At 38.9% G+C, this 16,550-nt stretch overlaps 1 protein-coding gene and 1 long non-coding RNA gene across 2 annotated transcripts; both read left to right on the top strand.

Annotated features, from left to right (window-relative positions):
* The first annotated feature begins 3,926 nt into the window (after nt 1-3,926).
* On the top strand, nt 3,927-13,838 carry LOC116568973. Its single transcript, XR_004276802.1, has 3 exons — nt 3,927-4,029; nt 9,118-9,188; nt 13,688-13,838. It is a non-coding gene; the product is annotated as an uncharacterized LOC116568973 (long non-coding RNA).
* On the top strand, nt 10,955-12,890 carry LOC116568971 (actin, cytoplasmic 2-like). The gene has a single exon (XM_032304853.1). It carries the CDS (start codon nt 11,039-11,041, stop codon nt 12,164-12,166), a length of 1,128 nt encoding a protein of 375 aa, XP_032160744.1. The 5' UTR covers nt 10,955-11,038; the 3' UTR covers nt 12,167-12,890.
* Nucleotides 13,839-16,550: the final 2,712 nt, after the last annotated feature.

The following is a 16,550-nucleotide window of genomic DNA, read 5'->3' as shown; positions in this document are numbered from 1 at the left end:
GGAAGATATACAGATGGCCAACAGACACATGAAAAGATGTTCTTCATCACTAATGATCAGAAAAGTGCTGATCAAACTACAATGAGCTTTCCCCAGACATCTGTTAGAATGGCTAAGAGATAACGACTGAGTATTTGACAAGATATGGAGAAAAGAGATCCCTTGTGTACTGTTGGTTGGGATTGGTGCAGCCTCTACAGAAAACATTTTGGAGGTTTCTTTAAGAAGGAAAGAAAGAAAGAAAGAAAGAAAGGTAAAAGAAAGAAAGAAACAAACAAACAAACAAACAAACAAAACTACCATATGATTCAGCAGTTCCACTTCTAGGTATATATCCAAAGGAAATGAAATTACTATCTCAAATCTGCACTCTCATGTTTATTTCCAGCATTATTCATAACAGCCAATATACAAAAACAACCTAAGTGTCTATTGATGGAAAAACAAAGAAAGAAAATATGGTATAAATATATAACTAAATATTTTCAGCCACGATAGAGAAGGAAATCCTGCTATTTGCGACAACATAGATAGACCTTGACAGTATTATGCTAAGCGAAGTAAGTCAGACAAAGACAAATACAGTGTGATCTCACTTACATATGGAACCTAAAAAGCTTAATTCATAGAAGCAGAGTGTGGTTAACCAGGGCCTGACGGGTGGGGAAAATGGAGAGATATTGGTCAAAGAATATAAATGTTCAATTATAAGATGAATAGGCCCTGGGGATCTAACGTACAGCATGATGATTACAGTTAACAGATTTGTATTGCATACTTAAAAGTTGCTAAGAGAGTAAACCTTAAATGTTCTCACCACACAGGTGCACAAAATGATAATTACATGACATAACTGAAGGTGTTAACTAATGCTATGGTGGTAATCATTTTGTCATATATCATATCTCAATAAAGCTGGATAAAAATCAATCAGTCAATCATTCAATCAATTGAAGGACACCCCCCCACCACCACCAAATATTTAACTGACAAGGATATTTGGATTTGGTACATCTTAGTGTTTCTGTAACTGTGCAATTTGTGGATGACAAATAGAAAATAATTTTAAAATAAGGAATGGCATATAAAATAATGTGTTCTATTTTTAATAGTAGGTAACTGAATAAAGTAGGTTCAGAGGTATGTGTACCAATTTAAAAGAAAACTACCTTGTATACGATAATAAGTATCCCAAGAACTTGCCTAGTACATGAGCCATTTTACTCCAAGTGCAGTCCATGCACCAGCAACATTATCACTATTGTTGAGAGCTTGTTTGAAATGCAGAAGCTCCAGCTTCAAGCAAACCTACTAAATCAGAATCACCATCAAACAAAATCTCCAGGTGGTTCACAGGCACATTTAAGTTGAGAAGCATTGTGTTAGTTCTTTGAAGATTTTAAAATATTTTAGAGCTCCTTGACCAAATCCTATTTTACTGACATTAACTACAGATTTGACTATCCTGAAATTGAATGGGTTGCTTTATGGAGAATCAGAAATGGTATACATCCCAACCACTTCTAAAACAACAATGACATTAATAGTTTGACTTTTTTTTTAAGCAGCTACTACATCCTGGGCACAATAGATGCTTTATAAATACGGTTTTCATAAATACTCTAAAGAGGTAGGTATTATTTTTCCCCATTTATTGATGAATCAATTGAGATTCAGAAAGATTAAAGTCTCACAGCTGATAAATGGTAAAACTAAAATTTAAATTTAAATCTGATTTAAAAACTCAGTTGTCTCACTATACTCCACTGGCTTTTCAATGTTGATCATAATTGTGATGCCATAGCAGAGTATTTACTAGACTTCCCAAAAATTATGAAAATTTACTTCTAAATTATTTCAAAAAATAATTTAAGTGATCTCTAATTAGTTTAAAGTTATAGGCATTGCAGGACTATACAATAAAAAAGGGAGTAGGTTAGATCATAACCCACAAATTGGCCAGTTATATATTATATTTTATTTCACACACACACATGCACAATATTACTTTGCATAGTAATTTGATCTATCAAATTCAGTGTATTCACTGATCTATCAGTGTATTCAGAAACCTCGCAGTGAAAATACTCAGGACCCGAAATGCAGGCAAGAGGAACATTTTGTTCAAATTGCAATTAAACATTAATAAAAATAGATTTCTATAAAAACAAGGATGGAGCTTTTCAATACAGAAAATGTGCAAATGTATATAGACTAGCTTCTAAGTGGATCTTATCTTTCCTGAAAAAATGCCAAAGTAGAAAATCTGTCTGAGATGAAAAAGGTCTTGTCATCATCTATCATAAAAAGATGACATTTAATCCATTTCCTTACTTTGAAGACTGATTAAACTTCAGATGGAATTCAGTTAATAAATGCATATTAGCACAATACATCCCCAAGGCTATCTCTCATAGTAACAAAGCTTCTCCCCACTAATCTGTGTTAGTCCCTACCTTGGACTTAGGACTTGAACAACTTTTGTGGCAAACAGGTGTTGTTCTAGCCAGGAAAATTCAGTCTTTTCTTATTGCTACTAAAAAAAAAAGCAATAGAAGGAAGAGGACTCATTGGCTGTAGAAGTTATATATTTTCAGCATGGTTGGACCTATCTGGATATACATATGAATATGTCCAGTCATGCTAAACATATTCAAAACAGGGAACTGTACACCAAGGTGATATGAAGAATTTAATTCAACATGAGCCCTTTAAAGCCTCTCTTACACTCTGCTTCTGTGGTTCATGGTGAATGTTGAAGAACTGATTGAATATGGCATTGTGCTCAACTAGTCACCACATCTTTTAAGTTCTGTGTGTGGCTGAGAGGGAAAATTAATTAAAAACTGAATAAGAAAAAATGTAAAAATAATAAATAGATCTATATGACAAGGGAGATTTTTTTTTTAAAAAGGCCAAATGTGTGACAATTCCCAGTGACTAGTAAGACCATTACTCATCTAAGTGTATAAACTGTCAAAATTTCATCCAATATTAATAATCCCATACAAACAAACATGGTAACTTAAATTTCAAACATCTGAGAAACACCTGATTTTCTGTTTTAGAAAAGAGGGTGAAATTAATGAATAACTGATGTGGGTATTCAAGGGAAATACAATTAAAAACAAATCTCCGAACCGAGAAAATCTCTCCCTGATGTAGAGAAAGCAAACAGTTTTATTACTGAATATGCATTAAACCAGAAAGTGATACCCATCACAAACAATCCTCCAAGTGACTGCAGTGATGAAAAGGAATCTCACCATTTTGTATAAAGTCAAGCAGATACAACCCATTGTATGCGTGCTCTCAGGATAATCAAGAGTTCTTGAGTGAGAGGACATGAGGACACCATTTGTCACATAGAGTACATCCTAACTTTACCTACTAATTTGGGTAACCATCTGTGTTAGTGTAGTGAGTACGAACCTTTAATAAATAAAGTGTAATAAATAAATGAATAAATAAATAAATAATATGTAGTAAGTGCAAACCCCTACTAAATGAAAAACAGGAACAAATTGCAAACTAACCACATAGCAAGTAAGCCTAGACCATATGCGTGTAGTGATAACAAACTAGCCTCATAGCAAATACCACATAGCAAGTAAGCCTAGACCATATGCGTGTAGTGATAAGATTAGTGCAGAGTAACAAGTTGCAAATATTTTTAATTTGTTCGAAATATCGTAGACCAAAACATGTTTGCGACGTGTGTATGTTTTTGGTGTGTAAGCATAAGAAAAATAAGTGATGTAATATGTTTATGAAGGAGACTTAGCACAGTATATAAAGAGGCATCGGGTTGGACTGAGGTGAAGCGAGTTCCCTGTCGGGAGAACATCATTGCCGGTGTTACCGACGCCCCAGCAGTTTCGGTGCCAACCACTCGCTGGTTCTCAGTCTCAACTTCTGCAGTGACCTCTCTGTCTAGATTGTGAGGCGACCTCTCCTTCTCCGTGACAACGTCAGCGGACGGTGACCGGGCCACGATAGTGGTGCGGACCTCGTCCCAATAAAGATCAAGTGAGTTACATCATATCCATCTCTCTATCTCTTCTTTACACGTTGCGACCTCCTGGCGGGACACAGGGGTTTTGCTCGCGACAGTTAGTTTATTGGCTTTATCCAGAAGAACAAACTCATACATTCATGACAGGAGGTAGTTTTGCAACTAGAAGTAAGGCAACAACCAAAGTGAGGCTCCTACAGTCTCCCCTAGAACTGGGAGATAGGGATGTTATCTCCCTTGGTGTTTACATTTCAAAGAGATGGCACCAAGGTCTTTTGACTTTGTTCTGTCTTAAAGCCAAGAAAAGACCTAGTTTTCAAAAAGATTTATATACATGTCAAAAGATTTATATACATTTCAAAAAGAGAAAGTATGTATGATGACAGATTTTCTAAAACATTAAAAAGTTTTTATTTCAATTCCAGTTAGTTAGCATACAGTGTTGTATTTATTTCAGGTGTACAATAGAGTGATTCAACAATTCAGTACATTACTCAGTGCTCATTCCACACACCCTTCCCCTTCCCCTCTGGTAATCATTTGTTCTCCCTAGGAATCTGTTTTATGATTTGCCTCTCTCTTTTGCTTTCCCTTTGTTCATTTGTTTCTTAAATTCCACATAAGTGAAGTCATATGGTATTTGTCTTTCTCTGACTTCTTTCACTTAACATTATACTCTCTAGATCCATCCATGTTGTTGCAAATGGTAAGAATTCATTCTTCTTATGGCTGAATAATATTCCATTATATATCTAGATAGGGAGATAGATAGATACATACCACTTCTTTATCCATTTTTCAATCCATGGACACTTTGGATACTTCCATAATTTGGCTATTGTAAATAATGCTCCTCTAAACATTGGGGTGCACATATCCCTTTGAATTAATTTTTTGTATTCTTTGCATAATTATGCAACTACTGAATCATAAGGTAGTTTCTGTTTTAACTTTTTGAGGAAAGTCCATACTGTCTTCCACAGTGGCTACACTAGTTTGCATACCCATCAATAGTGCACCTGTGTTCCTTTTGTTCCCTATCTTCATCAACACCTGTCATTTCTTGTGTCATTGTTAGCCACTCTGACAGGTGTGAAGTGATAGCTCACTATAGTTTTGATTTCCGTGATGATCAGTGATGATGAACATCTTCTCATGTGTCTGTTGGCCATCTGGATGTCTTCTTTGGAGAAATGTCTGTTCATGTCTTCTGCCCATTTTTTTTAAATTGGATTATTTTCGTTTTGAGTGTTGATTTTTATAAGTTCTTTATATATTTGGGACATTAGGACTTTATCAGGTAGGTCATTAGCAAATATCTTCTCATTCAGTAATTAATTCTCATTCAGCCCATTAATTTTGTTGACTGTTTCCTTTGCTGTGAAGAAGTTTTTATTTTGATATATTCCCAAATAGTTTATTTTTGCTTTTCTTTCCCTTGCCTCAGGAGACATATTTAGAAAAAAACTTGCTATGGCTGATGTCACAGAGGATATTGCCTTTGTTCTTTTCTAGGATTTTTGTGGCATCAGGTCTTGGACTTGGTCTGTAGTCTATTTTGGACTTATTTTTGTGTATGGTAGAAGAAAGCAGTCCGATTTCTTTTTTTGCATGTTGCTGTCCAGTATTCTCAACATCATTTGTTGAAGATGCTGTTCTTTTCCCATTGACTATTCTTTCCTGCTTTGTTGAGGATTAATCAGCCATATACTTATGGGTTCATTTCTGGGTTTTTTATTCTGTTCCACTGATCTATATGCTTATTTTCAGTACCATACTGTTTTGATTACTACAGATATGCAACATAGCTTGAAGTCTGAAATTGTGATGCCTCCAGCTTTGCTTTTCTTTTTCAAGACTGCTTGGACTATTCAGAGTCTTTTGTGGTTCCATACAAATATATGAATTGTTTCTTCTAGTTCTGTGAAAAATGCTGTTGGTATTTTGATAAAGATTGCATTCAACATAGATCGCTTTGTATAGTATAACCTTTTTAACAATATTTGTTCTTCCAATCCACAAGCATGGAATGTCTTTCCATTTCTTTGTGTCATCTTCAATTTCTTTCATCAGTGTGTTATAGTTTTCAGAGTACAGGTCTTTTACTTTTTTGATAGGTTTTCCCCTAGGCTTCTTATTATTTTTGCCGTAGTTGTAAATGGGATTGTTTTCCTAATTTTTCCTTCTGCTGCTTCACTGTTGATGTATAGAAATGCAACAGATTTGTGTATATTGAAGTTATACCCTATGACTTTACTGAAGTCATTCAATTATTATAGTTTTTTGGTGGATTCCTTCAGGTTTTCTATATATAGTACAATGTCATCTGCAGAGTAGAAGTTTTATTTCTTCCTTACAGATCTGGATGCCTTTTCTTTTTGTGTCTGATTGTTGTGGCTAGGATTTTCAGTACTACATCAAATACAAGTTGTGAAAGTGGACATCTTGTCTTGCTCCTGACCTTAGAGGAAAGTTCTCAGTTTTTCCCCATTAAGGATGATATTAGTTGTGGGTGTTTTATATGTGGCCTTTATTATGTTGAAGCATGTTCCCTCTAAACTTACCTTGTTGGAGATTCTGGTCATGAATTGGTGTTGTACTTTGACAAATGCTTTTTCTGCACCTATTGAAATGATCATATAACTCTTATCCTTCCTGTTATTGATGTGATGTATCACACTGATTGACTTGTAAACACTGAACCATCCTTGTATCCCAGGGACAAATCCCACTTGATTGTGGTGAGAGATTTTTAAAAAAACATATTGTTGAAGTTGGTTTGCAGTATTTTACTGCAGATTTTTGCATCTATGTTCATTAAGGATAATGGTCTATAGTTCTCATTCTTAGTGGTGTCTTTATCCAGTTTGGGTATCAGAATAATGCTGGCCTCACAGAATGAATTTGGAAGTATTCCTACATTTTCTGTTTTTTAAAATGGTTTGAGAAGAATTAGTTATTAACTCGTCTTTAAATGTTTGGTAGAAATCACTTGTGAAGCCATCGGGTCCTGGACTTTTGTTTGTTGGGAGTTTTTGATTACTGATTTAATTTCTTTGCTGGTTATCATTCTGTTCAAATTTTCTATATTCCTGTTTCAGTTTTGGTAGGGTATATATTTCTAGGAATTTACCCCTTTCTTCTTGGTGGTCCAATTTGTTGGCATATAGTTTTTCATAATATTTTTTTTCATAATATTCTCTTATAATTGTTCGTATTTCTGGGGTGTTGGTTGTTACTTCTCCTCTCTCATTTGTGATTTTATTTGGGTCTTTCCCCTTTTTTAAAAGTTTTCTGAAGTATTTCTAAAGTAAATACTCTGAGAAAATGAGGAGGTCTCATCCCTTGTTTTCATCTAAAAGAATAAAGCCTCTTGCTTTTAATTTGTGTTTGTCCTTATAGGTAGCATAACAGACACAGAAAGTCCACTTTTCCCACCCACCCAAAGGAACAGTAAGGACACCTGATGAAGAGATGAACAATCTCTGTGAGGCCATAGCAAATCTCTGGCTTTGTAAGTTGGATCAAATCACTTAGATTTTCTGGTCCTTAATTTTCTATACATAAAGTGAGGAGGATATTAATTCCTACCTCATAGCCCTGCCACAGAGATTAGATTAAATATAAAACATTGAGTGCACATGAAGTGCTTCATAAACCACAAGGCCCTATACCGGTAAGCAGTTTCCGTTTATGTGTGCCCCCAGCAAGTCTAGGTCCGTGTCCTTACCAAACCCTCTGGTTATTTCCTGTTATACAAAATCCCACTACCAGAGACTTATTTTTTATCCCCTGAAAATGCAGATGCTCTCAGACAACTAACACATTAGTATCACGTTCAAGTCAATGAGAGTGTGTTTACCCTCTATAAGCTCCAGAGAGCAGGCTATGTGGAGTTCAAAGCCACAGTGGGCTGCTGGGTCTTTTAGCTGGAGAGAGGAATGGGGAGTTGTGTCAAAAATATCACAAGGACTGTAGTCCTTCCCCAAAGAGCCTAAAGAAAAATGAGTGGGAGTTAAAAACTTCCATCACTCTGGCAGATTATTTCCTCTTCTGAGGGGAAGACCCAGGAATACATATTTCAAAACATTCCCACTGTTCAAATTATCTCTATCCAAATTATAAAGTTTTCTATTTCCATTGTTTCTGAATCCTGAAATTAGAGTTCATTAAGAGTGGTGTAATTATAATATCATGTATGAAAGGGAACCAAAAGATTCTCCAATGCTCAGGAAAGGATGTTGTTGTTGTTTTATTTGGCTTGAGAAGAACATACATAGTTTTCACAGATGTGTGGCTTTAATAAGAGTCTGTTTCTCAGAAAAGCTAAGAAATTACTCTGGGCACCACAGTATGACTTTCCTTTTAAAAACCCTGAATACATCCCATAAAAGTAAAGCATTAGTGTAGAGCTGAATAGTTCAAAGAAGAAGGTAAATTTAGAGCAAGGTGGTTCTGGCATAGGGCTCTATTCCAAAACACACCAGAAGGTTTGCCAACATGTGGAAAACTTGTCAAATGGAAACAGAGGGAAGTACTCAACGACATAGAAATCCAATTTCTATATGTTCTATTAGATAAGGGGCTATGGGAATCAAGTTTTACAAATATAACTTATTGCATCATTCTATCTAACATGGAGCATACTACATGCACACATGTGCTCACACATACTAATACCCAAGGTAGAAAAGAGAAAAGTGTAAATAGTCCTGATTGGTAACCACTACAAAGAGATACATGTGGTTGAACTTTAAAATAACAAGCCAACAATAGCTGACATTTATAGATGTCTAAAGATCAGGCACTATTCCATGGGCTTTACATATATTAATTCATTTCATCCTTACAGCAATCCTCTAAAGTGAGCACTATTATAACTCTATTTTAAGGAGAAGGAAGTGAAACAGAAAGGTCAAGTACTTTCCTGAGTTTGCACAGCCAGTTAGGGTAGAGTTGAGACTCTGACTCAGGCAGTCTGGCTGCAGAGTCCAGGGTTCTTTAGCACAACAATGCATTTCTTCTCAGAAATCTTACAAACAGAACTTTCTGTGCAAATTTAGTACTTATGTTCTAATTCACATCTTCGTTTTCTGTTCTAGGTGGTTCAGAGCATAAGCCTCTTCTGTTCCACACACAGCCTGTTCACTCGGTAAAAATATACATCTAATCAGTAAGTTGCTTTATCTGCATAGTAGAATATAAGATAATTTCATTTTTTTAGTTACCAAACTAAAGTTATTAATTTACTCTAATATAGTTTTTGTAATTTCAGTGTTTTTTTTTAAGATTTTATTTATTCACTTGACAGAGAGAGATCACAAGTAAGCAGAGAGGCAGGCAGAGAGAGAGGAAGGGAAGCAGGCTCCCTGCTGAGCAGAGAGCCCCATGTGGGACTTGATCCCAGGACCCTGAGATCAGGACCCGAGCCGAAGGCAGCGGCTTAACCCACTGAGCCACCCAGGCGCCCCTGTAATTTCATTTTTATGTGCTTTTGATACTGCCAAAATATCACCAAACTTCTTTAAATAAATTGACTAAATTAACAATTTAGGCTAAAGGCAACTATTTATCTTTTATCAAATTAGCTCATTCCTAAATGATGCTAAGGACAAGCAATAATTAAAATCGTAGTGATTTCAGCATCATTAATGTGCTTATTTTAAACTTTTTATATTAAATAATATCACTGAGTAAACATGTATTTTACAATTTATTCCACTTTGACTTTCAATCCCCTATTCTATTCCTGGGTCAATATAATACTGGCTCAAATTTAAAGGGGAAAAACGAGGCACCTGGGTGGCTCCGTCAGCTAAGTGTCTGCCTTTAGCTCAGGTCATGATCCTGGGGTCCTGTCTGAGTCCTGCATGAGGCTCTCTACTTGGCGGGGAGTCTGCTTCTCCCTTTCCCCTGCCCTGCTCATGCTCTCTCTTGCTGTCCCCCCACCCTTTTAAATAAGTAAATGACTTATTTCGCTAAGCATGATATAAGTCAAGCAGAGAAAGACAACTATCATATGATCTCCCTGATATGAGGAAGTGGTGATGCAACATGGGGGCTTAAGTGGGTAGGAGAAGAATAAATGAAACAAGATGGGATTGGGAGGGAGACAAACCATAAGTGACTTTTAATCTCACAAAACAAACTGAGGGTTGCTGGGGGGAGGGGGTTTGGGAGAAGGGGGTGGGATTATGGACATTGGGGAGGGTATGTGCTTTGGTGAGTGCTGTGAAGTGTGTAAACCTGGTGATTCACAGACCTGTACCCCTGGGGATAGAGTATTATGCCTCCATCAGAAAGGATGAATACCCAACTTTTGTAGCAACATGGACGGGACTGGAAGAGATTATGCTGAGTGAAATAAGTCAAGCAGAGAGAGTCAATTATCATATGGTTTCACTTATTTGTGGAGCATAACAAATAGCATGGAGGACATGGGGACTTAGAGTGGAGAAGGGAGTTGGGGGAAATTGGAAGGGAAGGTGAACCATGAGAGACTATGGACTCTGAAAAACAATCTGAGGGTTTTGAAGGGACGGGGGGTGGGAGGTTGGGGTACCAGGTGGTGGGTATTATAGAGGGCACGGATTGCATGGAGCACGGGGTGTGGTGCAAAAATAATGAATACTGTTATGCTGGAAATAAAAAATAAAATAAATAAATAAATAAATAAATAAATGAAATCTTTTTAAAAAATTAAAAAAAAAAAAAGGAGAAAAAAACATTCACTCTTCTGAATGGAGATATAAAAATCTCCATTCTTTTTTTTTTTATAAGTAGGTTCCATGCTGGTCTTGAACCCAAGTCTTTAAGATCAAGACCTGAGCCGAGATCAAGAGTCAGACACTTGGACTATGTCACCCAGGTGCCCCTGTAAATCTCCATTTTGTAATATTCAACTTTCATTCATGGTTAAAAATAATAAGTAAGTCAGGGTCTCACTCGCCGCCGCCGGCCCGTGCTCCGCGCTCTCCTCCCGCTCGTCCTTCGCGTCCACCGCCGCCACCTCCGCCGACCGCAATGGAAGAGGAGATCGCCGCGCTCGTCATCGACAACGGCTCCGGCATGTGCAAGGCGGGCTTCGCTGGGGACGACGCCCCCCGGGCCGTGTTCCCGTCCATCGTCGGGCGACCCCGGCACCAGGGCGTGATGGTGGGCATGGGCCAGAAGGACTCCTACGTGGGCGACGAGGCCCAGAGCAAGCGGGGCATCCTGACCCTGAAGTACCCCATCGAGCACGGCATCGTCACCAACTGGGACGACATGGAGAAGATCTGGCACCACACCTTCTACAACGAGATGCGCGTGGCCCCCGAGGAGCACCCCGTGCTGCTGACCGAGGCCCCCCTGAACCCCAAAGCCAACCGCGAGAAGATGACCCAGATCATGTTCGAGACCTTCAACACCCCAGCCATGTACGTGGCCATCCAGGCTGTGCTGTCCCTGTACGCCTCTGGCCGCACCACTGGTATTGTCATGGACTCTGGGGACGGGGTCACCCACACTGTGCCCATCTACGAGGGGTACGCCCTGCCCCACGCCATCCTGCGTCTGGACCTGGCTGGCCGGGACCTGACGGGCTACCTCACGAAGATCCTTACCGAGCGCGGCTACAGCTTCACCACCACCGCCGAGCGGGAAATCGTGCGTGACATCAAGGAGAAGCTCTGCTACGTCGCCCTGGACTTCGAGCAGGAGATGGCCACGGCCGCGTCCTCCTCCTCCCTGGAGAAGAGCTACGAGCTGCCCGACGGGCAGGTCATCACCATCGGCAACGAGCGGTTCCGCTGCCCGGAGGCGCTGTTCCAGCCTTCCTTCCTGGGCATGGAGTCCTGCGGCATCCACGAGACCACCTTCAACTCCATCATGAAGTGTGACGTCGACATCCGGAAGGATCTCTACGCCAACACGGTGCTGTCCGGCGGGACCACCATGTACCCCGGCATCGCTGACCGGATGCAGAAGGAGATCACCGCTCTGGCGCCCAGCACGATGAAGATCAAGATCATCGCGCCCCCTGAGCGCAAGTACTCGGTGTGGATCGGGGGCTCCATCCTGGCCTCGCTGTCCACCTTCCAGCAGATGTGGATCAGCAAGCAGGAGTACGACGAGTCGGGCCCCTCCATTGTCCACCGCAAATGCTTCTAAACGGACTGCGGGCAGATGCGTAGCACCTGCTGCATGAGCGAACCCGGAGTAGCAGTTGCCCCGGCAGATGTGCACACCTCATGCCGGCCTCGTGAAACTGGAATCAGCCTTTGAAAAGAAATTTGTCCTTGAAGCTTGTATCTGATATCAGCACTGGATTGTAGAACTTGTTGCTGATCTTGACCTTGTATCCAAGTTAACTGTTCCCTTGGTATATGTTTAATACCCTGTACATATCTTTGATTTAAGCCCTTAGCACATGTGGCTCGGTCAGTTCGTGGCTGAGGTTGAGAACACGTTTCTGGAAGAGAAATCCATTGATTGGAGAATCCGCAAGGCCGTGAGGTTCTTGATCTGTGCAGGGTATTAATGTGTAGGAGCTGCCTATTCCAGGATTTCTCTAGAGGCTGGCAAGAGTCCTGAACGAGTTGTCATTTCTGTCTTGCCGGTCTAACAGGGTTGGGAAGGTCCGAGCCTTAGGACCCACTTTCCTTTCTTACCCGATGTTTTCCTGCCAGAACACCGTGGGTTAATTGCCTTGAGTTGGAAAACGGTTTGCATTTACAACTGTAAATTTATTCATCCTTTTAATTTATGTAAGGTTTTTGTACACAATTCTCAATTCTTTAAGAGATGACAACAAATTTTTGGTTTTCTACTGTCATGTGAGAACATTAGGCCCCAGCAACGCGTCATTGTGTGAGGAAAATAAAAAAGTGCTGCAATGAAAAAAAAAAAAAAAAAAAAAAAAAAAGTAAGTCAGGAATATAAGGCATTATCTTTAGTCAGATAAGAAGCATTTACTGTTGTTCTGAAGGTCCAAGGCAATGAACAGGAAAAGAAAAAATAATGAGAGAAATAATCCTGGGAAAGAAAAAGACAAAAATCATCACCTTCAAATAATATGATTTTCTTCCTATACAGTCCAAGACTAGCAATTTCCTTATTTTTCATCATTGTCTTGGTAGTGTTGTTTCTAATTTCTTAGAGGTTTCCTCAATTTTATCTTCCATCATTGTTTTAATTTCCAGGAGCTTTTCTTCTTCTCTAATGTTTCCCCTTTTGCCCTTGCCCTGCTTCTTTTTAAAAACTCAATCTCCTCTCATATCTTTGTCAATATTAAAACAGTTGGAGTTTTTCTAATATTTTTTTATGTTCCTTGGATTTTTCTATTTCCTATGAATTTCCCTCTGCCTTGCCCTTCCCACTTTGCTCTGGGCCTGTGTTTTTCATTCTAAAGACTCTCCTCAAATGCCTGGTGATCTTGATGGATCCGTTCATATTTAAAAACCACAATGGAAAGCTCTTGGGTAGGGGCAGAGTTTGTGGATTTCTGCACTTTACTGCAGGCCAACCAAACAAGAAATTCACCATTTTTCTGGGTCACCCACAAGTCACTGAAGATCTTTCTCTTGGGCTCATTTCTTTCTCACATCTTCTATTTAAGTATTAATTTGACTTGTAGAGATACTAATGCCAAGCAGGAAAGAAAATATAATGCATTCTTCATTCAATATGCAGATCTTCACTCAGTGATCTCTTTTCTGGATGTGCTCCCAACCCCGTCTTCAGCTGTGCCCAGTTGCCCTGAGACCATATCCTGCCTGGTTCAACTTCTCTATAGAATAGAAGAATCTGGCTACACAAGGTGAGAGACTTTTATATACTTTCATCTCCCCAAATTTTCTTGACATCTCTTATTTATTATTTTATCCTTTCCATTTTAATCATATCCTGGTTTAAGAAAGGAGTGGATACAAATCCCTTTGTCACTCTGCCATGTTTAACCAGCAATCCATGCTTGAGTATTAGTTCAAGGGGCCAATTTCCAGCTTTATCCTATAGCAATTCCTCCATATGAATGGGTTATGAGTTTTGGATACCAGAAGCTCAAACCCACGTTATTGTGAGGTAACCAAGAATGAAAGATGTAGCACCTAAAAGTGTTAAATTCTGAGACATCACTGCAGCCATTGCAGAAACTCTAGCAAAGTTATCAACAGGAGCAATAATAAGCTTGCTCTCGGAAATAGGCCAAAAGAGGGAATTTCAAGGCCAGGTGTTCTTGAATCTCTGCACCTCAATTAAAGCTCTTTAATTTACCCTTATTTCACTAAATTACAAATTCTTGCCCTAAAGATTAGAAACCAGACAGCATCATCCTACAGAGAAGGATGAGAAATCCAAAATTTTCTCTAAATCTATTATAATAACAGGTTGGTTTGATGACACCCAAAGCCCTATGCTTAGTTTATGTGTTTTGGATAGAGGTAAAAATCTTAAAACTTTAAGGATTCTTAAATAGAGGCCCAGAGATTACCCTAATTCTAGTCAATCACAACTAGATGAAAGGGACTGCTTTAACTATGAGAGAACACAGAGGAGAAAGTAGTTGGGGTTACCAACTTTGTGGAGTAGCACAAAGCTTACAAGTCAATCACAGAAAATCAAAAACACTCCCTGTAGTCATTTTCACCTTCCTTGAATGTGTTATTGGAATTGATACATGGTCATTAGCTTCCGCCATAGAAAAAGTGGCTGGGACCGAGACGATTATTCCTAGATCTCTAGAAGTAAAGTAAGGAGGATTCAGATAATATATAGTTGCACTAAATCAATATTTGTTGGCAGTACATCTAAAATCAAGCTTCCCAGGAGATGAAATTCAGACGGCATAAAAAAGACTAACTGCTACCGAGAAAACCCTTCAAAGTTCTGTACATAATTCAATATGATATTTTAAAACAAAACAGAAGTCACTGCAGGGTTCCTTAAATATCAAATACTCCAGAGTAAATAAGAAAGAATTCAAATTATAAAGCCTGAAGCAAATAGGATTTTACAGTAATCATCTATTTTCACAGGAGTGAATAAGACACTCCTGAAGCTCCTCCTATGGGGAGTTAGGAAAGAAAAAGGAACTGTCCTTTAGTCAGTAAGACAGGACAGAGTAAAACATACCATCAGCAACAGAAAACACCCACAACTGACAGAAACATAAAGCTTACACAAATAAACATTAATCAACACTACATGTTAATTCTATGTGTGAGAAGTGTTGAGGAAGATGATGAGGGCTTCTGTATGATGTATGTGTGCCTTTTGGCCCCCATTTTTAAGATCTGAAAATGAGAGCTTTCCTGGTCTTGTATCCCCCTTCCACTATCAGGTGGTCAACCTACACATAATTCCTCAAGATTAATTCAATCTCAACTGTGGCATATTGGACTCTTGAGTTACTTTTCTCTTTTTCCTGTTCCTGACAGGAAGAAGCTGAGGCTTATCTAGCATTCAGACTGCTACATGATTGCTCCATAGGCCCCTGAAAGTCCTGGAAGAATCTCTGGTTATTACGAACATTGTTGTCTTAGCTGTATGGGTAATAGCAGCAGCCACACAGACCAATTTTAAATGGAATATCGGCAGGATATATAGAGATTATCCTGTCAAAAGTCAACAAAGATACACTGATGTTATTTACCTGTGGAGGAAGGCCATGTTTTTATCTCATTCATTTTCAACTTAATGTAGCCTGGAAAAACCTAATGTGGTGCTTAATAAATAAGATGGGAAGTAGGACTTTCATTAGAAAACAAAACAGAAAGATAGAAAGTAGGATGTATTAAAAAAAACTCTCTGAAATTCTGTTGCAGAAACATTGTAGCCAATGCCTGCTATTCTTTTAGATCCACTTGGTGATATTGCTATCATTTTTCTGATTTATTTTCATATAGTAACAGACATAAATCTGACTTTCATAACAGTTCGTCTTGCTAATAAATGAAACATCTCTCTTCTTTCTCTTTCTTGCACTCTAAGAGGAGGGGAGTTTCTTCCCAAATTTTATGATAATGATAGCTTAAATGAGGTTCTTCCTTAAGCAGACCCTGAGCCAACAATTTGGCTACAAGTGATTTATTCAGGACATGCTATTCAAAGAGAGAGTGAGAAAGAGAGTGAGGAAGAGGATTGGAAAGGGGAACAAGTCAAGCAAAGGTTATGTTACAGGGAGGAAGTCCTAGGCCTGGCCTGATCCTGAGGGTAGATCATAAGCAGAAATTACACCTCCCTATTTCTTAGTCTGGAAATAGACAGGTGAGCTTATGTACTCCATCACCCAGTTGTTGGTTGCTGGTGCCCAGAAGGATGGGAAGCGACACCTCTAGGTTCCTTCACCTCTCTGTTCTAAATACATGAGCAATCCTGTAAAGGTACAGGACTGGATTGTTAGCAAGGTCAAATTGGACAGCTGGAGGATCAATCCAAAGACCTCTGGGCAGAGAACTTTGCATCTTCTGGAAAGGGTATTCATGCCATATTATTTTAACCTGGAACAGAAAGTTTCTCTTCTTCTTACGTTACTATTTATGATCTATATCCTATT

This window comes from Mustela erminea, chromosome 11 (genome assembly GCF_009829155.1).
Source record: "Mustela erminea isolate mMusErm1 chromosome 11, mMusErm1.Pri, whole genome shotgun sequence".
NCBI lineage: Eukaryota > Metazoa > Chordata > Mammalia > Carnivora > Mustelidae > Mustela > Mustela erminea.
The sequence above is the reverse complement of the archived record's forward strand: the minus strand, read 5'-3'. Positions and strand labels throughout refer to the sequence as shown.

Coding starts and splice junctions, on each gene's coding strand:
- LOC116568971 (XM_032304853.1), top strand. CDS start 11,039: ATGGAAGAGGAGATCGCCGCGCTCGTCATCGACAACGGCTCCGGCATG.